General features: G+C 29.4%; 6 protein-coding genes across 6 annotated transcripts; 3 read left to right on the top strand and 3 right to left on the bottom strand.

Moving 5' to 3' along the window:
* Positions 1-2,001: 2,001 nt before the first annotated feature.
* PmUG01_09028900 (ATP-dependent zinc metalloprotease FTSH, putative) lies at positions 2,002-5,130 on the top strand (the record flags this gene model as incomplete). Its single annotated transcript, XM_029004978.1, has 1 exon — positions 2,002-5,130. The coding sequence occupies one exon, from the start codon at positions 2,002-2,004 to the stop codon at positions 5,128-5,130; it is 3,129 nt and encodes a 1,042-aa protein (XP_028861613.1).
* A 1,575-nt stretch (positions 5,131-6,705) lies between these two features.
* PmUG01_09028800 (AP-4 complex subunit mu, putative) lies at positions 6,706-8,462 on the bottom strand (the record flags this gene model as incomplete). Its single annotated transcript, XM_029004976.1, has 3 exons — positions 6,706-6,933; positions 7,154-7,342; positions 7,551-8,462. 3 exons carry the CDS (start codon positions 8,460-8,462, stop codon positions 6,706-6,708), a joined length of 1,329 nt encoding a protein of 442 aa, XP_028861612.1.
* Positions 8,463-10,997: 2,535 nt separating this feature from the next.
* Positions 10,998-17,081, bottom strand: PmUG01_09028700 (ubiquitin-protein ligase, putative; the record flags this gene model as incomplete). The annotated part of the gene is made up of 1 exon (XM_029004975.1): positions 10,998-17,081. One exon carries the CDS (start codon positions 17,079-17,081, stop codon positions 10,998-11,000), a length of 6,084 nt encoding a protein of 2,027 aa, XP_028861611.1.
* Positions 17,082-19,390: 2,309 nt separating this feature from the next.
* Positions 19,391-20,323, top strand: U2AF1 (splicing factor U2AF small subunit, putative; the record flags this gene model as incomplete). The annotated part of the gene is made up of 1 exon (XM_029004974.1): positions 19,391-20,323. One exon carries the CDS (start codon positions 19,391-19,393, stop codon positions 20,321-20,323), a length of 933 nt encoding a protein of 310 aa, XP_028861610.1.
* Positions 20,324-21,979: 1,656 nt separating this feature from the next.
* PmUG01_09028500 (conserved protein, unknown function) lies at positions 21,980-22,759 on the top strand (the record flags this gene model as incomplete). Its single annotated transcript, XM_029004973.1, is given in 3 exon segments — positions 21,980-22,180; positions 22,194-22,355; positions 22,679-22,759. 3 exon segments carry the CDS (start codon positions 21,980-21,982, stop codon positions 22,757-22,759), a joined length of 444 nt encoding a protein of 147 aa, XP_028861609.1.
* Positions 22,760-23,684: 925 nt separating this feature from the next.
* On the bottom strand, positions 23,685-25,269 carry PmUG01_09028400 (tRNA m(1)G methyltransferase, putative; the record flags this gene model as incomplete). Its single annotated transcript, XM_029004972.1, has 4 exons — positions 23,685-23,828; positions 24,156-24,215; positions 24,420-24,488; positions 24,643-25,269. 4 exons carry the CDS (start codon positions 25,267-25,269, stop codon positions 23,685-23,687), a joined length of 900 nt encoding a protein of 299 aa, XP_028861608.1.
* Positions 25,270-26,071: the final 802 nt, after the last annotated feature.

Here is a 26,071-nt window from a genome sequence, read left to right as displayed (position 1 = left end):
CTATATACAAATTTACCTACATACACATATACCTATATACACATATACCTATATACACATATACCTACATACACATATATATATATACGAGTACGTATAAACCTACCTACATATGTTTGTACGTATACATGAGTAGCGCGTCTTAGTATGGATGTACTATCTCATAGGGCAATCATAGGGCAAAGCGAATGGACTTTGAAATGCTTGTAACAAATAATAGTACAAATCTTTTATTTTTTAAATGTATATTATATACATAGGTCTTAAGTAAGAAGTGATACAATGAAGCGTACAAATTTCTTTTTCTTTTACGAGTCCTTTTTTTTTATTTTTAAAAGAAAACGTAACGTTACTGCAGAATAAGAAAGATGATTAGCAGGGAAGAGCAAATATATGCTTGTGTATATGTACAAACGCGGGTACTTACATTCGCAAAAAAGAAAAAAAAAGAATAAACCCGCATATATTGCATATGGTCATGTTCAACACTTGCACTTGCTTTTTTTTTTTTTTCTGATCATTTAACAAAAAAAAAAAAGAAAAAAAAAGCGATTTTACAAAAATTTTAGCATGCAGCATATATATATAAATATATTTAAATATATATATATATTTGTGTATACATTTATATTCCTATTTTGAGCAGTCCAAAGAATACGAAGCTGTTTGTCCCCCTCCCCGAGAGTACTTCATTAATGCTGTTAGGAGAATGTTATGTAAAAATTATATTTTTTTTTTAATTTATTTCAACTTCATTTGTGCTATTTTATTTATGGCATATTATTTATCCTACTTCATTTGAAATATTTATATATTTCCCCGTAACATATACATATGTATATACATATATATGTACCTTTTTTTTGAATTTGTTTTAAGGAGATTTATGTAGTCATCTGCTCGACATTTAATGCGTTGTGTTTTATATTGAAGAGGGTTAGCTCTCAAGCGATGAACGTATGAATACGTAACTACGTGTACGTGATATATATATAAGTACATGTATACCTATGTATGTACCTTTGCATGTACCTGTGTTTGTTCCAGTATATGTACCCATGTATGCGCATAGAAGTGTATACATATACAACTCTAATACGTTTAGGAGTACTGGGAAAAAACAAAATTATGCATAGTAATGTTAAGAGAACGTGGTTAAATTTTTCTGTAACAACAAATCTGACAACAATTTGGAGTTGCATATCTTTGTTAGCTATGCTCGTACATTATTTTGTGATAGACTTTTCTCTTCGTTTAATATGTCGATGGTCAATTATAACATGCATATATATACATGGATGTAAATACATTTGTAGATATGCATGTATTTAGTTATATATGTATTTAGATATGCATGTATTTAGTTATATATGTATTTAGATACGCATGTATTTAGATACGCATGTATTTAGATATGCATGTATTTAGTTATGCATGTAATTAGTTATGCATGTATTTAGTTATATATGTATTTAGATATGCATGTATTTAGATATGCATGTATTTAGTTATGAATGTATTTAGTTATGCATGTATTTAGTTATGCATGTATTTAGTTATGTATGTATTTAGTTAAGTATGCATGTTTACATACTTGCCTGTTCGTACGTATTGACAACCTAGGTATGCAAAGCATTCTCACTGAAGGGTGTACGTACACAACTTTTTTACATGCATGAACGAATATAATGGGAATGTGTTGAATAGTAGATAGGAGAATAAGTGGAGAGGATCTTATAGCGTGAACTTGTGTATTTATAAATAATTATTTTGCGCTTTAGACTCCAAGGGGTAACCTTGTCTCATATCAGCTGCTGCACATGTTAACCAACCTACATATTTATGATGACAAAATTTGCCGGTATTTTATGTAATTTCATTGAAAAAGATACATACAATATCGTGGAATTAGTAAAGTTAAAAAAAAAAAAAAAAAAAAAAAAGAAAAAAGAAAAAAGAAGAGAAAACAAACCAAAGTAGAACTAAACAACGTGGAGCAAAATGCTCAAGATGTATGTCCTGCGAAGGGGTAGGAGGGTCTTATACAATGAAAAAAGGCCATACAACAGTGGTAAATATTGGGGAGGAATAGAAAGATTAAAGAGTATAATGCAACATGAAGAAGGGGTAGGGAAAAAAAGATTCCACAGCTCTTTGATATGTATAAAAAATTTTAATAAAGGTATAGAAAAAGAATTTAGCGGAGTAGCTATAAGCAATGAGAAGAATATTCAAAACAATTTTTCCTTATATTCATTGGTAAGTCTACTTCAGAAAAAATGGTGTACTACTGGTAGTAGGAACAACACCGGTGGGGATAATAAAGAATTGCTTTTTAATATTTTTTTAAAATATGCAAAAATGAATCATATGAGTTTATATTTTTTAAATAAGTATAATTTTGGAAAGTATGAAAAGCATGCTAAGTCCATTTGGAGTAGCACTTGGTACAACACGGCAAATGGTAGAAGATATAATAGTTCGTGTAGTAGTACTTCGAATGATGCACATAATTATATGCGGCGCAGTGATTATGTATGTTTTAAAGATAAGATTTTTGCAGTAAGATATATGCTGAATATACTAGTACACATGTGTAGAGAAAGGATAAATAAGAGCCCTTGGCTGATAAAAAGAAGTATGCCATTTTGTAATAGTAGTAAAGTTATATATGATAGAATACCCTTTTTTTCATTTTTGAGAAAGATATACTTTTCAAAAGCACCCAAAGGATTTGAACGATTCGAAAAGAAGAATGCTTCACCAAATTCGTTTAAACCTGAGGAAGATAAACATAAAAAGTTTGACAATTACTTTTTTTATGTCTTTTTTTTATTATTATTACTTTTTCTACTGTTTGTAGACTCGAATAGTTTATATAACGAGGTGAGTCAGAACGATTTTTTTTACAATTATTTGGCAAAGGGATATATAGAAAAGATAAAGTTAATAAATAAAGATTATGTGAAGGCTTATTTAAATAGTCATGGGGTTACAAAGTATCATTTGAAATATATTTCATTTCGTATAGGTAATAGTGATTCATTTGAAAGAAAAGTAGAAGAGATGCAGAAACAAATGAATATAAAAAGAGAAGAATTAATTGAAGTTCAATATATGAATGAAACGAATTTATTAAATGAGGTGAAGAGTTATATACCTAGTATTCTTTTTTTTTTATTATTAATTTTTATATTTCAAAAAATCACTTTAAAAAATGTATCTAATAGTGGTATGGATAGACTATTTAAATTTAGTAAAATAACTCCAATAAATAAAAATAATTATAAAACGGATGTTAAATTTTCAAGTGTAGCAGGTATGAAACAAGCAAAAGAAGAAATAATGGAATTTGTAGACTTTTTAAAAAATCCATCTAAATACGAAATACTTGGAGCAAAAATACCAAAGGGTGCACTATTATGTGGTGCACCAGGAACAGGGAAAACATTACTAGCTAAAGCAGTTGCAGGAGAAGCTAATGTTCCTTTCTTTAATATTAGTGGAAGTGATTTTATCGAAGTGTTTGTAGGTATTGGACCATCAAGAGTAAGAGAATTATTTGCTCAAGCAAGAAAACATGCTCCATCTATAATTTTTATTGATGAAATAGATGCAGTAGGAAGAAAAAGATCAAAAGGAGGATTTGCGGGAGGTGGAAATGATGAGAGAGAAAATACATTAAACCAAATGTTAGTCGAAATGGATGGTTTTCATACATCTAATGATAAAGTTGTCATTTTAGCTGGTACTAATAGAGTAGATATATTAGATCCAGCTATAACTAGACCAGGTAGATTTGATCGTATTGTAAATATTAGTAAACCAGATATAGATGAAAGGTCGGAAATATTTCAAGTGCATTTAAAGAATTTAAAATTACACGAAACGTTAGATATAAAAAATATTAGTTACATATTAGCATCTTTAACACCTGGTTTTGTTGGAGCTGATATAGCAAATGTCGTTAATGAAGGAGCTATTCAATGTGCTAGAAGATCGAACATGATAGGAGTACAGGTAAAAGATTTTGAGTTAGCAATTGAAAGAGTTATAGGTGGTTTACCTAAATCTTCATCCCTTATTTCACCATATGAAAAGAAAATTATTTCATATCATGAAACTGGGCATGCACTTATTGGATGGTTTCTAGAATTTGCCGACCCAGTTTTAAAAGTGTCAATAATACCTAGGAATAATGGTGCACTAGGATACTCACAACACCTGAGTGAAGAAATAATGCTATTTTCGAAAGAACAGATATTAGATAAAATTGCAGTAATATTAGGAGGAAGAGCATCTGAAGAATTATTTATTGGAAAAATTACGACAGGAGCAATTGATGATTTAAATAAAGTAACACAGTTATGTTATTCATACGTATCTCAGTATGGAATGAACAAAGAAATAGGATTAGTTTCTTTTCAACCTAATTCTACTAGTGAGTATAATTTGTATAGACCTCATTCAGAATGCTTAGCACATCAAATAGATAACGAAGTGCGTACATTAATTGAGTCGCAGTATAATAGAGTAAAAACAATACTTTTGAAAAATGAAAAACATGTACATAACTTGGCTAATTTGTTATATCAGAAGGAAACTATATCTTACCAGGATATTCAAAAATGTGTAGGTGAACGTCCTTACCCTATAAAGTCTAATTACGAAAAGTTTGTCAAGGCAAATCCGTACAAACTTATACCCAGTAGTGAGGATACTCAGAGTGAGACCTCTCAGAGTGAGACCTCTCAGAGTTCAGGTGGGAATAGAGATGGTAGTGACCAGTTGACGTTATCCTCTTTGGACAGGTGTTGTAATAAAAGCGATCAAGACGGACCTGGTGTTACCAAAAAGAGCAGTGATGACAAGGGAAGGGGGGCGGTCAGTAACAAATCTGTACTAGCAAAGTCGAATGGGATAAGTGAAAAAGGAAAAGAAGAAGAAGGAGGGGAAGTCGATCGGGCAGAAAGAGAGGAACGAGACGAGCAAGATGAACGAGCTGAACATGTTAAAGAAGCAGGAGGTACAAAAAGAAGAAGGGATGATGAAAAAGCGGGCAAGGGGAAAAGTGCATCCCCAGATGGTACTAAAAAAGATTACAAGGTTTTGAACATATCTACAATATGATATAAGAAAAATATATGTGTACATGATGGTTAAGCGTCTAGAATGCATATCTTATCGGTGTTTTTTCTACTTATACAGGACATAGTTATACATACGTTTGTAAAACAAAAAGAGGAGTAAAAAAGGGGAACAGAATGGGAAAAGCATATCATTACACACAGAAAATACTAGAAGTGATGTGTTGAAGTGAGAAGCCTACCATAACGTTGAACAGTTTATCGTATATCTCCAATCGTAACAACGTATTCACTATATAAAGGAATGCCTTCATCTCACTACTTAGCAATTACACACAAGAGTGCAATGATTAATGTTATTTCGATTTAAACATAAGCAAACTAACTTAGACGGAAACGAGAACAGGATTTATAAAAATACATAGGAAATATTTGTCGCATATAAAAATGCCTTTTGTATAGACCTCATATATATGTATGTAGGCTTAACTTGAGGATACGAGGGTATTAGGCTTGCGCGTATCAGAAAGATGGGAAGTCCGGTGGTTTAAAAAAAAAAAAAAAAAAATTTAGGCCTTTATTGGTAGTATGATTACTGCTACTGCTGTAGTTGTGATTGTTGTTACGGTATATTTATATTTTAAATTTTTTTAATTTTTCATTTTTTTAATATTTTTAAAATTCTTTTCCTAAAATTGTTAACATAAACATTTGTGTCCCCTCTTATCAGCACCGTTGAGAACCGACATCCCTGTTTTTGTTTTTTTGCCCCGTTTGCAGAGGCGCGTATTTGCATGCGTTCGTTATTACATAAAAATTAAATACGTTCTTGCAAATATGTGTGTACGTGCATAAGCAATTTTGTTAGCCAATTTATGTTTGGCTCTTATTTGTGAACTGAGCTTATATGTACATATATTATATATCCTTGTGAATATTTGCATAAAAATTTTTCATATAATTTTACAAGCCATGATAATGGCCAATTACCACAGGAAAATGGGTTAAAAAGCTAAAAAAATAAAAGAATGGACAACTGCAAGAGTGCATAAGTTGACGATTGTAAAAATATAAAAATAAAGGTATAATGGCAAAAATGGTAACGCTATATAAAGCGCACGAGGGTGCGAAGCTTGGATCATCCTGCATGATATTCAAGCACGTACATACGCGCAAATGTACGCATTTCTTCACTTAATCATTTATGCACATCATGCATGTCAATGCATGTTTACACGTACATGCCATTATTCATTCGTACGAGTGTAAATGAAAAAGAAACAGCTATCATTTCAAAAAGAACCGTAAATGTGCAGCCACCATATGAAGTATATTTTATGCCTCCACAGCTTCCTAAAAAATATTGCTACTTTGCAGAAAAATTAATGTGAGCAATTTTTTTTCCTTCTTCTGATAACACACAAACGTTCGTACACATATACATGTTCATACCTTTATAATTATACATAAGTGGTCATTCATAGGGATCTACTAACTTTCTTCAAGTGGAAAAACATCCCCCTCCATCTCCCCCATTTATAACCACTGATAAAACTTCTTACCAATGTAGTAACTTGGCTGAGATGATCATATCTTGTTATTTATTTTTTTTTTTCCTTCAATTCAATCTATACACGTATGAAGACGACTGAGTGATGTAGCGAACCCACCTGTGTGTATTACACGACTTATAATTTTCAATGATACGTAAATATTTTATTCTTAGTTTTGATAAATTGAACATGGGAATTTCAAAAAGAATATATATGGGTCCGAAATCACGTCTAGAGTAAACATAATTTGTGTTCAATGTTATTTTCGATCGTATACTATACTCGTTTTCCCCCTACAGATACGGGAAAAAAGAAAAAAAAAAAGTGTAAATAAAATGTACAATAACCAAAAAATATACAAAAACATATAAACTCAAAAAAAAAAAAAAAAAAGACAATGAACTAATATACCGATTTGTAATAAGGAAACCTCCTTTAATTATGCACTTGTACCCGTGTACTGCTTTATCTAGCTCAATACACATGCAAAAAAAAAAAAAAAAAAAATTTTACCTTGAACTTCTTTATTGTCCATAGAAGTTTGTGTTCGTTTGATATGTAGTGAGCGGAAAAAAGGTCCGAGTTGGAGTTCAGATCCAGGTGCACGTTACTTATGTGTTTGCACAGGTTACAGTTAACAAACACGTTTGTGCACGTGTACTGAGCTGGGATGTCAAGCCTTATTCGAATGCAGAGCTCTACCTGAGAAGCGGTTAGCAAGGAGTGTATGGGAATTAGTAGAAAGGAGCTGAACAAACAGTGTTTACACATACGCAAAGAATCAGTAACGTATAAGTAAACACAGAAGTGATACATCGTTTGCACGCCGTTACGAAGCATCCGTAAGTACGCATGTATGTGTGTACACATGAAAAGAGAACGGGTATCCTATCTCTCTTGCAATGATTACCGTGTGTGTGGGATTGTAGACAAGGCTGGCAAAGACTCGAAAGGGGGCCTTGAAGTTGTTGTTAATCCTGTAGTTCATAAGAACGCATTCCCCATCTGGTTGGTACAAAGAGAGTATCTTTTCCCTTTCAAATTGGGATAAATTAACTAAATGATTAAAATTACAGTCATCAATAATAATATTATTAGAATTGTCATTATGAATATTTTTTATGTACAAGTCATCATTTAAAGCAATTTTTATATATGGATTTCCAAGTAAATAGGACTTTATCTGTATTACTCCATCCACATAAGAGTAAATAATTTCACCTTTACTATTCATAATTAAATTAATCTTTTCCACAATATCAATAAAAATTTCATTTTTTTTATCATTTATTTGAATAGGTTTTTGAGAAGCATTAGATGGTAAAGTATTTGAATGTTTAATTGAAAAGTTGGATAAATGAGCAAATTTCTTATTCATATTATTATTATTGCTACTTCTACTGCTAGCGGCTATTTCATTATGTATTAAATTTCTTATATATTCTGTATTACTATTTTGAATATATCCATAATCTATTACTTCATCTATTATTTCATATATTAATATAAAATTTGCTCTAATTATTTCTTCATTAATTTGACCACAAAAATCTTTAAATACTTTTAATAATCTATTTAGTAGTTCGACTAAGTAACTTGGTGATACATTAAATAAAGATGTTAAAACGAAATAAAGACTATTACTTTTTAAATAGATGAAATTTATTCCATTCAAATAAAACAAAGGTGGAGCATCCCCTTTGTGCAATTTTACATTTCTAAAAAATAACTCAGCACTACCTTTCGATATATCCCCTCTGAAGTCACGACTGATAATTGTATCCCCTCTGGGGGATAGGATGTACAGCTGGGAAACTACCATGCTCCCTAGACTGCATATAACTGCATATGTATGGTACTTCCGATGGAGGTAATAGCAGCTTCAGCTGTTATTGCTACGTTTGAGCAGCTTCAGATGTTACTGCTACGTGTGAGCAGTTTCAGCTGTTATTGCTACGTGTGAGCAGCTTCAGCTGTTATTGCTACGTGTGAGCAGCTTCAGCTGTTATTGCTACGTGTGAGCAGCTTCAGCTGTTATTCTTACGTGAGCGTGGCTACCACTGTGTCTGTTACGTAAGAGCAACTTACGCTGTACTTCTTCGAGTGTTCGAATAAACGCACAGTCGGCTGGCTTTCCTCTCTAGTGCTATACTAGACTAAGGACTAGGACAATTTATCAAACTTATTCTTATATGAAAAGAAAATGAAAACACTTTTAACGAAAAACTAATTGCCACATCGTTTTGGACAAATTTATTCTATGCGTCATATATTTTCCGAGTGTGCTATACAAGGGGGATGGTGGATCGAAAAGTGAAAAATGGGGGAAAAAAAAAAAAAAAAAGAAAAAAAAAAAAGCGGTAATATAATAGATTAAAAAATAAAATACATTCGAACAAAGCATAAAATACACGCATAATATGCATCTGTACGCGTATTACTTAAGAAGAGAACAGGTAAAACAAGCGTGCGTTTTATTTTACCTTCCCATGCGGTAGTCATTTGCCATGAGAGCGCATTCTCAACAAAGCCCAAATTGTCAAAACATCACTGGGTAAATATTAAAATTTACAATTATTCTTATTAAAAGGAGAGTTTACGAGGAAACCAAAAAAAGCGAAAAAAAAAAAAAATTAAAATAAAATAAACGCGAAATGTATACTGCAAAACGTAAGTTTGAAAAATGTAAATTGCAAAACATAAGTTTGAAAAATGTAAACTGCAAAACATAAGTTTGAAAAATGTAAACTGCAAAACGTAAATTTGAAAAATGTAAACTGTATAATGTAAATTGAAAATTGTAAACTGTAAAATGTGAAGCGAAATAGGTATTAATAGATGCCCAAGTGAACAACTTTTTTTTTTTTTTTTTTTTTTAACCAAATAATATGCCAAAAAAAAAAAAAAAATTCCAACGTATAGCTTTTTGTGTGCATATTACAGCGTTAAAATAATTTACGAACAAAACACATATTCAAGAAAATTCGTTAATTTTTTACATGTTATTTATAATGTACAATAATAATCTTGTATTATTCATATTGTGGGTTTTAAAATATGACATCAAATAGAAAGGAATGTATTTGTAATGGCGAGTGTGCAATATTAAGCAAGCAGTATAGAGAGATGCAAATAATTTTATATTTGCTATGATTTGCTATGGATATATATGTTATGTATAAAATATACACATACATATGTCTACATATAAATAAATGTGCACACTTGTATATACATGTACATACGTGTGAATACATACATATATGTATTAATACTTCTATACACATATACTTTCCACATAAACAAAAAAGTCTGCGTAAATTTCCCCATAAAAACGTGCGCATGATGCACGTACGTCGCTATGAACCTTACATACAGCAGCCGTACAACTACTCATTTCGTTTTCGTTATATTTACATTCAAAAAAAAGATTTACGTCTGTAACAGATCATTTATTGTTCTAAAATATTTTACTATTTGTGTATATAAGAATGCTTTATTTTAAAAATCCTCTTCAAAGTACGATGTACTTTTGGGAAAATACCTCACGTGCAATTGTGCATAACTACACCTATGCTACACTCATAGGTAAAACTCATTTTTGTGGGAACCGTGGGGTTATTGCATGTTTATATAGTGCTTAAACTGCGTTTAAATTATACTTTTTACTTTTATACTTCTTTAATTCATTTTAAAATTTAGAAAAAAAAAAAAAAAAAAGTAAATTAGCACAATATGCTATGGAACAAAACATGCGACATGAATAAATATAGATATATATGCCTGAATCATTGAAATAAACAAAAAAAAAAAAATAATATAATAAAATCCATTCCCCATAAGAGCATATATATATATATATATATATATATATATATATGTGTAAGCATATGTCCACATACGCATGGGTATGTGTGCACTCCTTTTTACACTAATGCTGAGGCGTAGACAAAAAAAAAAAAAAAAAACTACATATTGGAGAGCGTACTAATTAAATGCAATCCAGAAATATTAATGAATCGATAAGGTACACGTGTTTATGTATTTGTTTGAATGTTCGTAGATCTGTTCATAGTCCCCTGTATATAATCTTGCAATGCCAGCTATTTAAACCAAGCTCTTAAGAGAAACGGTGCAACAACATTTCGCAAATCAAAAACGTAAGAAGCGGTGCAAGGGTACCCAGATAACCGAAAAAAATGAAAAAAATAATTAAACAAAATAAAATACAGTTTTGACGGTGTTTTTAAAAATATGACTATTCTGCGACAATACGAACCAGATCTACACACAAACATACACATACCCATACGCATATATGTCCATGCGTATCTTCGAAAAGGGAGCTGGCAATGTGTTAGCTCAAGTCAAAGCCCTGCGTACCATTTATTGCCGTTACCAAATTTTTATACAAAACTTCGCATGATGAATAATCAGGCAGTTTCAACAAATTGACACATGTTGATGCAGTGGGTAGTCTAGTATAATCTACTACTCTGTAAATACAAAATTTTGGATATAATTCTTGAAAACCTAGTAGAGGAGATCTTGAACAACTTGTTACAAACATAAGAAAAAGACTCTTCTCTTTTGGTGTAAACCTTTTTAATATTTCAAATAAATTAATAACTGTTCTACTAGTCTCACTGTACCCACCACCATAAACAACATTCTTTCTTAAATCATCTACATCAAAACATTTATCATTACCAGAAATTAGTGTCTTCAACTCTTGAGCATTAAAAAGTTTAAGCCATTTCGTTGGTATTAATTGTGATAAACCTTTTAAAAAATACTCCGTTTTTTTCTTTATTAATTTATTATATTTATAATTAATATATAATTTTATATATAATTTTTTATTTTCATCATTCACTATTATATTTCGACCATTTGGAATTAGTTCAATACATTCAAAGTCCTCCTTCTGTAAAAATTGATCATTTGTATTTTCGTTTTCGCTACTTTGGTTTTCCACATTTTCACTCGAAACAGGATCAACTCTACCGTTCAGACTGGACTGGCTGTATGAAACCCTCTCGTCTTCCCTACCTACAGACAAAGGTACATTACTACTTACGTCATTTCTCGTTATATCCACTCTATGGATGGCACTATGGCCCCTAGGACCGTTAAAACTGCCAAAATTGTCAAAACTGCTATGGTCGCTCAAATCGGTATTCCTGCTCAAACGACCCATCTGCATAACGTTTCTTGAAATAGAGGACAAATTCCTATCCAAAGTATTTATGAGGGCATCTAAGTTATCGATGATGCTGAAGAAATTGTTTATGTTCCCATGAGGATAAGGTCCACTTTGTGGGAAAAAAAAGGGCTCCATATCACTTCTGCTAGTACTAGAGGTACCAACTATTCCAGAAGTATTATTAGGAAAAGTATTATTCAAAACATTTTTGCTTAAAATATAGAAAAAATTCTTTATGTCTTCATACTGCTTTATAGTACCTACATCAGGGCTTTTTTTCTCATAGGTACAAAAGGTTAAAGATAAATTTTCGACATTATTAGTATTCTGAATATATAATAAACTATTAAAGATATTTTCATCAATAAAGAATATATCATTTATATCAATATCGTCAAAAAGTAATAGATTTAAAAAGACATTATTAAAAATGGTTTCTATTAATATTCTTTCATATATAGCTTTGCCTACTACTCTACCAGCAAACTCATACAAAGTTAAGTTGTCGTTCTGTTCATAAGTTTTTGGAAATAATGTATTATTTTTTTGCAAATTTTGGAATAAAATAAAATTAGGATGAAATATTTCCCTACATAATAAAATAATAAATTCTTTGAATAATCCACCTCCATCTATTCCTGTTTCTTCATTACCATTTTTATCAATAAAAGCTATTCTAATATTTTGTTTTAATTGTGTTGAATCGAGTTTATGTAGTATTATAAAAGCATCTTCCATAATATTTCCTCGTCTTATTAAATGATGTTTTGCCTCTATAAAATTAAAACGTTGATCGTCTCTTATATTCTCTTTACTCTTATTACGGAAATGATAAAATAAAAGTATTCTATCACTAAATGGTAAGGTAAAAGGTGCATGTCGCAATAAATAATTTGCCAAAACATTCACATGCTTTATATTATTATTTAAATATATATCATTCTTTTCTATAAATAAATGGGATTCTTCATTATAACTACTACTATTGTAATTTAAGTTATTACACTCACCTAAAATGTTGAAGCGGTTTTTTAATAAATTAAATGTTTCCTTTATAACGAAAAAATCTTCTTCAAACAAATCTATATAGCTATTTATCTTGTATAGCTTTTTCAACAACAGCGGCAAAATGTAGCTCAGCCCCTTCCTATCACTCTTGTACAGATAGTACGTGATCATCGTTGACGTGTATGACGAGTCCTCAACGTTTCTCCCTTGAGACCCCAAAGCGCTTCCCTTACCACTTCCGCTAATACTACCACAGCCATACCCGCTTCCTACAATGCTGCTGTTAATACCATCATTCGCATAATTAACGCATTTACTGTTTCTACTACTCCTCCGTATGAACTCCCTCATACTGCAGTCTGTGCATAGTCTTCCCCATCCATAGCCACTGTCATCACCACCATCACTACCACTAACATAACAGTAGCAATCCCTTTCATTGCAAGTGCATTCATACTTCCTTAATCTATCTAACGACTCCAGTATTTTTAACAAGTCACATTGGGGGAGACTACTAACATACATATCAAACGAATCATCATCATCGTTACCTAACACAATGTTGGCACCTAGACTTCTCGTATAATCTACACCTTCATTCTTTACCTCTTCTTGTACCACATTTTTACCAAAATTTTCATAAATTTTTTTTTTTTTATGCTCCGTCTGAACTTCATTTTTACTTGTCCCTTCTTCTACCTCCTTTCTCACAAAACTTTTGCCACATCTGCATTTATCATCTTCGACCTTTTCTTCATCCCCCAAAGATACATGCAATATTTGAAAATTCAATATGAGGGTGTCGTTAAACCGGTTTTTCTCTCCATAGAAAATATCCTCATTTTGTCCCTTTTTTCCTTTTATTTTTTCCATATCTTCCACGTGTATTACATCTCCCCCGTATAGTACATCGTCTTCCTCTTTTCTGTTAAACTCCTTTTCGTACTCCTCATCCTCATCATTATATATATCCTCATCCGCAATGCCTTCGATGAGTTCCTCTATCCTTTTTCTTCCTTCATCTGATAATCTATACATTATTTCAAAATTAATTGCATTTATTGACACCTTTAAAATAACACACAAGGATAACACTAAGAGACTGCATACCTTTTTAAAACATGCATGCTTCATAAAATGATTACTAAGTCTGTAACTCTTTATGTCAATTAGTTTATTGTACATATTAATTATAATATAATAATGAAAAAGAAAACAAAAGGAAGAAACATAAATAGATAAAGCTGTATTGTCAAAATATGGAAAAAACACCAAATTTTTAAAAAACATGGTATCGTTGCATTTACATGTGTAAAACCAAAAGAGATATATTATTTTTATTAAATAAATAGGGATATGATGCATTACCAATATTTTTTTCACCCTCAATAATATGTCATTGTTTATCATATCATATCCTTTTTCCTTTTCTTCTTTTACACTTACTAAGTTGTTTAAGCTAAAAAGGCAATTTCTCTGGACTCTTTGCAAAGCCATTCCCCCAATGGGGTCCTTCTCCTGCGCTCCCTTCGAAAAATTTAAAACATGCTTATAATGACTGCTGCTACTACGGTGGTTCGTATTATGGCCGCTACTGCCGTGAAGGCTACCATCGTGGAAGCTACTACCATGGCGGCTATTACCATGGCCTCCAGCCCTGTTTATGATGCGCTCCTTCTCGTGGTTACCCTTGGATCCAAGATACCCGCGTAGTTCTTCCTTTTTTCTACTGCTTACACTGTCATACTTTCCATTTATTACCTCCTCAGCACTGCTGCTCACATTTTTAATATAGTCGTAGTAATTTTTATATGTTTTATATATATTTATATGTAAGCTTCTAAAAGGAAGCAAAACAAAAAGCAAGGTGTCTAATTTGATAAAACCACACTTACTGCATATGTACAGCAGCGAATCGATTATATCCTTGCTATAATAATAACCCATTTGTAATTTCTTCATATATGCTTGATAAGTGCTAAAAGTATTTTTATTTTCGCCCGGACTCGATTGCAACGACTTATTCGGTTCCTCCTCCTGCGGCCTTTCCCATTCCGCCTTCAGCTCTGGTGAAGGTTCCTCAAGTAATGACGCTTCTCTACCCCTTTGATTTCCATTCACATTATTCTTGAATTTTGTAGAATCGTTGATCAGATTATTTCCAGCTAATCCCAACCATTTCTCTTTGTTACCTTCAATTACAGTGACCTGGTAAATATACGGATGATACTTAAGGGGCAAAAATAAATATGCCTCTAGAAGTAAATCAAAAATATTATGGTCTAAGAATTTCCTATTGCACTGAGCAAATAATAGTAGATTTTTAAATAAATTGATTCCAGAAATATGATATGAATCAAATGAATGTTGATTATATATATAGGATTTGTTATGAATAGAGTTAATTGTATTGTTGTCACAGTTGTACACATACTTTCTCATTGCATCCACATCTTTGTAGGTATTGTTAATTATTATTAGTAGTATCCTTTTCAGTAGTTTCAATTCATCCTTTACATCGACGGTACTTGTGAATAATTCGAAAATATTATATTTAAAGAAAGAAATAAAAAGATGGTAGTTATTGCCAGCACAACTGCGACGGCGAGAACTGCGATGAAAGAAACTACCATGGAAAGAACTTCCATGGTAGTAATTATTATTATAATTACTATTACTATCGTTATTGTTTTTGTTATCGTTTTTGTTATCGTTTTTGTTATCGTTTTTGTTATCGCTTTTGTTATCGTTTTTGTTATCGCTTTTGTTATCGCTTTTGTTATCGTTTTTGTTATCGCTTTTGTTATTGCTTTTGTTATCGCTTTTGTTATCGCTTTTGTTATCGCTTTTGTTATCGCTTTTGTTATCGCTTTTGTTATCGCTTTTGTTATCGCTTTTGTTGTCTTTTTTATTGTCGTATTCACTTCCGTTGGTGTGGCCCATCGTTTGCCCCACATGAACAAGCACAAAATTTAGTAGCACGTTAATTTTCTGCTTCAGCTCTGTTACCTGACCACTCTTTAAATCTTTTCCCTTTATTTTTAATATATAAAAATATACATATATCATATCACAGACATACATTATTAACTTTGATGATGCATAATGCATGTCAACGTTTTTATCCCCATATGATTGAAGTATTTTCTTTATGATGGTAGTCAGTCCATTCATAGTTAAAATTATGTAATCACTAATTTTCTTGAGCGACGCGGCTAATTTGTAATTGCAATTTTTGCAGTTTTCGTCATATTTGCAATTTTCGTCATATTTGCAGTTTTCCCCATTTCTGTTATTCTCGTAATGCCTTATTTTCACCTCCAACTCTTCAATGAACAAATTATTCAAAATAAAATTATACAAATAATACAAGTGTAGCATACTACTGCTCAGTTCGTCCGTACTTTTTTCGAATTGTACGCCTCTTCTACCACTACTATTTACACTACTAGACTTATAATAGTCTTCCTCCTCCCTCCTTACCCCTTCATGGTATTCTCTATATATGTTCACATTATATACATAATAATTTCCTAACAAAATGTCTAAATGATTTGTCAATATTTTCAATTCTTTCTTGTGTCTGTAATAAAATTTGTTTTTTACTACTTCGATACTGCTTCCTAATTTTTCCTTATCAACATGTGGACGATCATGAAAAATTGTTTTATCCTGTGTACAGCTTATCTGGTTATCACTCCGTAATATACTTTCACCACTGTCCTTTGCGTCGAAACTGCTAGTAGCAGTACCATCCTTGGTTATGTTACCATCTTCATCCTCCTCTAAACGATCTATTTTGTTATATAACTTTATTACATCGAGTAAACATTTTATTGGTGGGTATATCGTATTTTCAAATTTCATACCCTTGTAATGTTTATAACAATCCTTTTTTGAAAAAAGAAAAGTTGACTGAACTGAAAATTCATGTAAACATATCCTCAGTGCTTTCCTATAAATAGCAGGTGATACTATTTTCTCTAATAATATTATATCATTTATTCTTTTAGGAAGAATATTATTTATTTCTTCTCTTCTACTCTCAATACATTTTTTAAAACAAATATAATTACTTATAATTTTAAAAGCATTTTTTCTTTTCGTTAATGTAAGACAAATTTCTTTCTCCCTTTTAGCTTTTTCAATAAACGAGTCCTTATTCAGTATAACATGCTTTTTTCCACTCAAGTTAATTCTTCTACTATTACTACCTTCATTAAACATATTCTTTTAAATTTTGTCAACGTTTTATGTTATTATATACAATCCACGGAGATTTTGCCAAAATAGTAAATTTTATTCAAATACGGTTAATACGGTTAAGAAGAAATGATGAGGTCTACCTAAAGGAGGAACAACGTTTTTCTTTCCCCACACGTGCACATATATACACGTTATGAGTACATGTACATATATTTTGAAAAATAACAAAATGGGTAGACTGCAAAAACGAAGAGGTTTAAATATTTTCTCAAATGCTTTCAATGATACATATGCGTCATTGCTCTAATTTTATGGTAAATTTTAATAAAATGCAACGAAAAAATGAAAAAAAAAAAAAAAAAGTAGTGGAACAAAAAGAAAGCAAAAAAAAAAAAAAAAGAAAAAAAAAGAGGGGAACAAAAAGAACGCAAAATTAGTATGTATAATAAGGTAAATATTAAAAAGGTTTCACAATAAACATTTCATTTGACGCATTTGTTATAGAAATGTATATTACATATACTTGCAAACGTTTCAATGTATTTCATCTTGAAATTGTTTTTCCTTTAAACATAATGCGAATACAAATTTAAAAATAATGTACAAAAAGGTACGTATATATATATATATATATATATATATATATATATATATTTATATTTACATAGATATATGGGAATATATGCATACATTTATGAATATAAATACTTATATATACGTGCATACAAGCATCATAAACATGTGTTATACGCGTATGTAAACGTACGAAGCATGTGTAAAATTCGTATTATGTAAAAATTTGCATAAAAAGAAAAAAAAGAAAATCAATATATATTTTTATCATACATTTAACATGGACATTGGTGTAATGTTTACAAAATAATGCTATGAAATTTATTTTTTTCAATGAATAACATTATATATACGGTTAAAAGGAAGAGGCACCAGCATTTTTTTTTTCATCTTACCTCTTTTTCTTCCTTTTTTTTTTTTTTTTGTTCATACTAGGAATATTATTCTTATTTTATAAAATTATGTTATAAAGGAAAATGTAAATCATGCGAGAAGAAAGCTAAATTGCATATTTCACGGTTACGTTAATTGTAATTTAAATTAACGAGTCAGGGGAGTAAGAAATTAACAAAATATAAAATTATCAAAATAGCAGATTAGCATATTAGCAGATTAGCATATTAGCAGATTAGCATATTAGCAGATTAGCATATTAGCATATTAGCAGATTAGCATATTTGCATAGTAGCAGATTAACTTTTTAACTAATTAATTAAATGTATGACAACATGTTTACGCATTCTTGCCTTTATGTTATTCGTTAGATGAGCATGTTTTTAATATACTCCATTTTACGTAATTAGTAGAATATAACTTGTTCATTTATCTATACATGTATACATATATATACCTATTTTATATGTACATTTTCGAGCGTGAAATGGATTTCATTTAATTTGAAATATTTCTTTTGCCTTGAAAATGTATGCTACTTTTTAAAAAAAAAAGAGGTGGAAAATTCAGCGAACATACATATACACGCATATATAGGTATATACATATACGTAAGTGCATACTTACATACGTGCATACATACACACATACAGGTATGTGCATGTGTAATCATTGAAATTAATTTGTTCTCTTTTTTCTTTTTTAGCAGAGCATATATGATAAATTAAAAAATTAGTATTCACAATATTCACTTAATAAGTTATATCGAGGGCTGTAACTGTATTCTTGTCCGAACTTGTAATTGTTTATTAATATTTAATAGTTAAAATTATTAAATTGTGTGGGATATATGCCTACATACGCAGTTCCCGCGTAGTTATACGGATATATATATATATATATATATATATATATATATATATATATATATATTCACTTACATATACACTTACATACTTACGTGCACACATACATACCATATACATATATACCTACATGCATACGTGCACAAGTGTACTTGTTCTCGTTTATGTGTAACCGTTCTTGTACAGTTGCGCGTTACACAATTTTGGTAAAATTTGCTTGAACATGTAATAAATTTTTTTATATTTGTACATGTAAACTGGAAAAGGAAATGCATAAACACAAGTGTAACTAGCTTTTTTTTTTTTTTTTTTTTTAACTAGCCAAAAAAGAAAAAATAAATAAAAATATAATAAAAAATAAACATATTAACAATAATTGCAAAAAAAAATAAAACTATCAATAATCGTAAATTATTATTATTATTATTATTATTATTATAATTATATTAGTAACTGCTACAATACGAAATTATAAGTAAAGCACAAATAGAAATAAACATGGCGGAACACCTGGCTCGTATAATTGGAACGGAGGAAGATAGGGTTAACTGTCCTTTTTTTTGGAAAATAGGGGCGTGTCGTCATGGAGATCAATGTAGTAGAAGTCATTACAAACCAAACAGTGCTCAGACGTTAGTTATAAGGCATATGTATGATAATCCACCTATGGCAGTTGCAATTGCAGAAGGGCAAATGGTTGATGATGAAGTATTAGATAAAGCTGCTGATCATTTTGAAGAATTCTATGAAGAAGTTTTTGAAGAATTAATGAAATATGGAGAAATTGAAGATATGGTTGTATGTGATAATATAGGTGATCATATTATTGGTAATGTATATATTAAATATACTCATGAAGATTATGCAGAAAAGGCTGTTAAGGAATTAAATGGTAGGTTTTATGCTGGTAAACCATTGCAAATTGAATATACACCTGTAACTGATTTTAGAGAAGCAAGATGTAGGCAATTTGTAGATGGGCAATGTAGACGTGGAGGATATTGTAATTTTATGCACATCAAACATGTGCCTAGGAGTGTTAAAAGAAAATTATATAGACGAATGTATAAAAAATTCCCAGAATATAAAAAAAGGAGGAAAACAAAAGACGATTCGGAAGATGCATATCATGATAGTTATAGGAATAGAGCAAGTGGTAGAGAAAAGCACAAAAGGGATAAATATGGAGATGGTCATCATTCATCGAAACGTAAAAATAAAAGTAGGAGTAATAGTAATGATGATGAAGATGTTGATAGGAGTCATAAATACGCGAGGCGTGAAAACAGTACAGAAAGAAGAGAAAAAATAGAAAGATGGAATAAAGAAAGAGAAATGAAAAATGCACAAAAAAATGAAAATGTTGATAGTAAACAAGGGGAAGTGAAAAAGGATGGGGGGGAAATCGAAGTAGTTGAAGGAGGAGGATGACCATGACCATATTATCTGTAATATTTGTCACAATTATCATAGCTTAGATATGTTTAAATTAAAAAAAAAAAATTAGATTATTCAGACGAATAAGTTAATAACAAATAGAAAACAGTATTGCTTCACTATGTAGCTAGGGATTTACTATTACAGAGGAATACATGACAATAGGGTAGTCAGTTAAGGTTGAAAGATATGAGTGTTCACGTAGCCACAGCATCTGAATGTAAAGCGTTATTAGGTTTTTCTTTGCCTGCATGTTATAACTAAAATGTACGATGCTTTGGAGAAACGTTAAAAATGATAAAGGTGTTAAAAAAGATGAATATTTTGGTATGTTGTTCTATATTTATTTATCTGTAAAGTGCAAAATTAATATGTGGCATGGTGTAAACGGTAATTTATGAGAAAAGGTAAAATTTTATAGTGGTAAGGGTAAAAAAAAAAAAAAAAAAAAAAAATTAGAAAAAATTAGAAAAAATTAGAAAAAATTAGAAAAAATTAGAAAAAATATATTTTTTCGTGTTTATAGTAAGAATGAATGTTCTAAGTAACTCTGATCAGTTCTGTGTTTTTTTAAATTTTTAACTTTTTTTTTTTTTTTTTTTTTTTTTTTTTCCCCCCCCTAAACCCTTAAAATGAATATTTACTTTGGGAAATTAGGTCTATGCGCGTATATGTGTGCGTATATACATATATCCATGTACCCATAGCGTATATATATATATATATATTTACATACGTATGTATATATTTATAATTCATATTTACGCGGCCATAATTACATTTGTGTTTATATTCCTTTCCTAATTTTTCATGTTCAGCAACGCCAATACCGATGTGTATTAAAAAAGTTGTGCGGGAAAAAAAAAAAGAAAAAGATAGTATTTGAATCATGTTCACAATGATAAAATGGCATATTTTGTATTTTCCTCTTCATCCTTTTAAATTTTAGAATATTGTTTAATCATGCTATTTTGTCTCTATAATTTTTATGCTCCTTAATTTGAGTGTTTCATTATTTTACACAGAATTTATCCTTCATACGTATTTTATTTTATTTTACCTGCATTTTTACTTTAATTTGTATCATCATATTTTTGCTTCATTTATCATTATTCTTCTTTGACTTCGTTTTCTTTAATATGAATGAATTTAAAAAAGCTAACTATTTATAATTAAGAAAAGAGAAAAACCAATAATAAAAAAAATGCTAATTTATTATTTATACAAAATGACGAAGCAAAAAATGGAACGACGAAATAAAAAAAAAAAAAATTTATTACCACTTAAAATAATGTAACGTGCCTGCCTCTATATATTGAATAAAAAAAAAAAAAAAAAAAAAAGGCAAAATATATAGAAACATATATAAGCAAAACAGATGGAAAAAAATATATAAACAAAATGAATAGAAAAATATGAGCGTAATAAATGGAAAAATATATGAGCAATTAAAATAAGCAAAATGAAAAATGCAAAAAGAAATAAGTGGAATAAACAAATTTCTTAACAATTATACTGTTTATTAATGTTAAGTATTATTATGAATATATTACTTTGACGTATATATTCTGTACCGTATGTTAGTGTGGCACTGGGAAATACGTTGCATACAGTTATATATAAATAAAAATAAACTACATCTTTAAAAAAATGGTTGATGTTAACGAAAATTTGAAAAAACCTTTATCGAGGAAGGAAAGAAGGAAAATATTAAAAAAAAAAAAAATCCATGAAAAGAGTAAAAAAGATATGGTAGAAGCCAAATCGAATATAGAGAGTATCTTCAGTACCGTCATAAATGTTAAAGATAAAGAAAATAGTTGTAAGAAAGTTAAAGAGGATGGGGAAATTAAAAAAAAAAAAAAAAAAAAAAAATAATAATAATAATAGTTTAGAAGGAAAAAAGCACGTTACCAGGATAAAAAAGAATAATGAAAAAAGTAAAGAAGTGTTAAAACAGAAGGCGATAGAACGACTACGTACTCCTGATGGTTTGCCCATTTACTCAATGGAAGAGCTTAAGATGGGTACTTTGCATAGTTTTCTCATGTATTTTTCTGATTGTACACGAGCCCCCACGCGAGCCTGCATATATGATACATATATATACATGTATATATATCATATATGCATATATAACATATATATACATGTATATATATCATATATGCATATATAACATAAACATACATGTATATGTATCATATATGCATATATAACATATATATATGTATATGTACGAACATGCTCCCTGTACATTTTAATCCTTAAAACAGATTAAACGTTATTTTTAATACTTATAAAATAAAAAAACAAAAAAAAAAAAAAAAAATTATTTATTTTATTCAGGCAGAGGAGGATACACAAAAGATTGCCCATTCGACTGTAACTGTTGTTTTTAAAATTTTTGATTGGAAAAGAGAATTTTAAAAAAGACATAAAAATATTATAAGTTGAATGTGCAAAACGAAAAAAAAGATAATAAACAGTTACGTAAATAAATAAATTAATAAATAAATTAATAAATAAATGAATAAATAAATGGATAAATAAATGGATAAATAAATGGATAAATAAATGGATAAATAAATGGATAAATAAATGGATAAATAAATGGATAAATAAATGGATAAATAAATGGATAAATTAAAGAATAATGCGAAATAAAATAAAACAAAATGGTTAAAATAGTTCAAAACAGTTCAAAATGATTCAAAAATTGGCAAGATAAATCAGAATAGAGTAAAAGTGGCATATTTAAAACATATTGCACTTTAAATTGCACTTAAGAAACCACCTTTCTGATGCACATACACCCAAAATGGAGAATATGTATAAAATAAGCAAAAAGATGAATATATATATATATGTATGTATTATTTGCAAGATATTCAAAAGATATAACTATGAATTCCCCTTTGCATTGTTCATATTATTGCACAACATCATCATAACAAAAAAGTAGGTGTGCTTTTCGTTGAAAAAAAAAAAAATAATAACAGAAGAACGTTGTGCATAATTTTTTTTTTTTTCTTTTGTTGGTATACAAAATGACGTTACACTGAAATAAATATGCGGCAAAAGTACTACTTTAGCCACGGCATGCTCATAGATATATGTATACATATATCTATGTGTATATATGTATGTGTATAAATCCCATGGGTGCAATTTTTCAATTGCTTTTGCTAAGCTCTTAATGATTTTACCATTTTTACTGTAGTTTATTTTATTTTTGTTTAACTTATCTTTCACCCTTTTTTGCATGATCAGTCGCTTTTTTTCCGTTTGCTATAATCTTTATCTACCTTATTTTTTATATTTATTTTTTTAAAACCTCATTTGTACATATGGACTAATAACAAAAAGAGATAACCTTTTTTTGTGGAATACATTTTTCGAAAACTTTCAGCCAATCTTTGTCCTTTAAGTAGCTTATTAATATTTCAATAACTGTGTTTACGTTAAGCACGTTGCTTTTTTTTTTCTTGACGTATTGCTAGCAGCGTGGGGAAAAAAAAATTAAATAAATACATGTACTATATGTATATATATATGTATATATATATGTATATATATATGTATATATATATGTATATAAATATACACATATACGTTGCAATTCGGTGGGATAACGATCGTAACGGTATAGCGAAATAGAATCTACACAAAAAATATCAAATACAGTTATACGATCGTACATTAATGGGCAGTTACATATAAATGGAAAACTGCTCTATTTATTTTGCGTTCACTTGTTATGCTTTTGTTTATTGCGCTCTTATATTTTTATTCTTTTATTTAACTATTTTTCCTTAAACCTTACCTCCAAGGGTAGTTTCCTCGTCTCTAGGCCGTGTAACGACGCTTGGTAGAAGGACAAATTCTGTAGCAGCAGAAAAAAAGGAGTAGTTAAAATAAAATTTTAAAGAGGGTGTAAATACCTTAAAAGTTTTAGATAATTTCTACATGGTTGTTTTCATTATATACATAAAAAAAGGAACATTATGATACGTCAAGTATAAACTGTTCAAGTGTGCACATTCACACGTATGTAATAACTACATGTTTTCTTTTTATCTACACAAACCTTGGAAACACTCCTATCCACCAGGGCTGATATAATGTAAACGTGGTCCTTCCTTATTTCTGTTAGGTCCTAAAAAAGTGGATAATATGTATTGCTGAATAAAATAAATAAGCTAATTTTTTGAAGGTGCACTGAAGACTATTCTATGGTCCACTGCAGTTGATTTTAATGCTTTTTTTTTTTTTTTTTTTTTTTTTTTTTTTTTTTCTATCCTTCACTCTACCTCGGTCGCATCAGGAGAGAGGACAACAATTTTGTCTTTCGGAAAAATTTCCCAAAAATCCTGTACATGCACCTGCACCATCCACTTACTTAATGAATATTTTTTTTTTAGTTGTACAAATAATTCGTCCGAATTATTTAAGTGTGAAAAATGAAAGTGTACAGGTACTTCATGTTTTATCATATAATGATATGACAAGAATATTTGTTTAGCTAAACTAGAAATTTCTTTTTCTCCCATGTAATGTATAAAAGAACAGTTAAAACAAATTTTATATGCTTCATTAAAAGAATTTTTTAGAAATTCTTTTTTTCTTTGTTTCTTTGTTTGTTCCAATATTTTCCTTTCTTTTAAAAATATAAATTTCTCCTCCTCATTTAAATTATTTAATATTTTTAACAGCTCTTGTTTTTTTTTCTTTTGTCTTTTTTTTTTTTCTTCTGGTCTATTCTTCTTTCTTTTTTCTTTTATATATTTTCTCTTTTCTAATTTTTTTTCTTTTTTCGTTTTTTTCTGTTTTGTTAATTTGATTATATCTTTTTCATCAATTACGTTTGATATATTCGCAAAAAACTTGTTTATTTCGTCCTCACTTGCGGACGAGTCTTCCATGTCCTCGTTTGCCATATTTCCTTTCTTGTGCAATTCTGTTTTGGAGTTTTGTTTCAAAATTTTAACAGATGTATATATATATATATATATGTATATATATATATGTATATATATATATATTTTTATGTACGGCGGAAGGAACAAAAGAACTCGAAGAATTAACCTTCTTCCATGTGTAAATAATTATATATACATACGTGTATATATGTACGTACGTATGTAAGTATGTAGTTATTGCAATGCAGCACATTCGTTTCTTACAGCACAGAACGTACATATATCCGTCTTACGTAACAGAGACGTTTTTCTTTTTTTATTTTAAAAAAACCTCTACTGTTAGTTTTTTATTTTCATTTATCGATCGAAAAATTTAGTTAAGTCTGGACAGCTACAGTAGTATGTTCAGTAACTACGAAGAATTTGTAAAATTGTCCTTCATGCGGGGATAACATAAAAATTACGTAAAAATAAGAAATAAATGAAAAAAAAAAATATATATATACATATACTTATATATACATATACTTATATATACATATACTTATATATACATATACTTATATATACGTATACTATATATATACTATATATACTTATATATACATATACTTATATATACATATACTTATATATACATATACTTATATATATACATATACTTATATATACATATACTTATATATACTATACTTATATATACGATATACTTATATATAATATACTTATATATACGTATACTTATATATACGTATACTTATATATACGTATACATATATATACATATACTTATATATACATATACTTATATATATATATA

The sequence above is a fragment of the Plasmodium malariae genome (assembly GCF_900090045.1).
Source record: "Plasmodium malariae genome assembly, chromosome: 9".
In the NCBI taxonomy this organism is placed as follows: Eukaryota; Apicomplexa; class Aconoidasida; order Haemosporida; family Plasmodiidae; genus Plasmodium; species Plasmodium malariae.
Note: the sequence above shows the minus strand (reverse complement) of the source record. Positions and strands in the feature narration are given on the sequence as shown.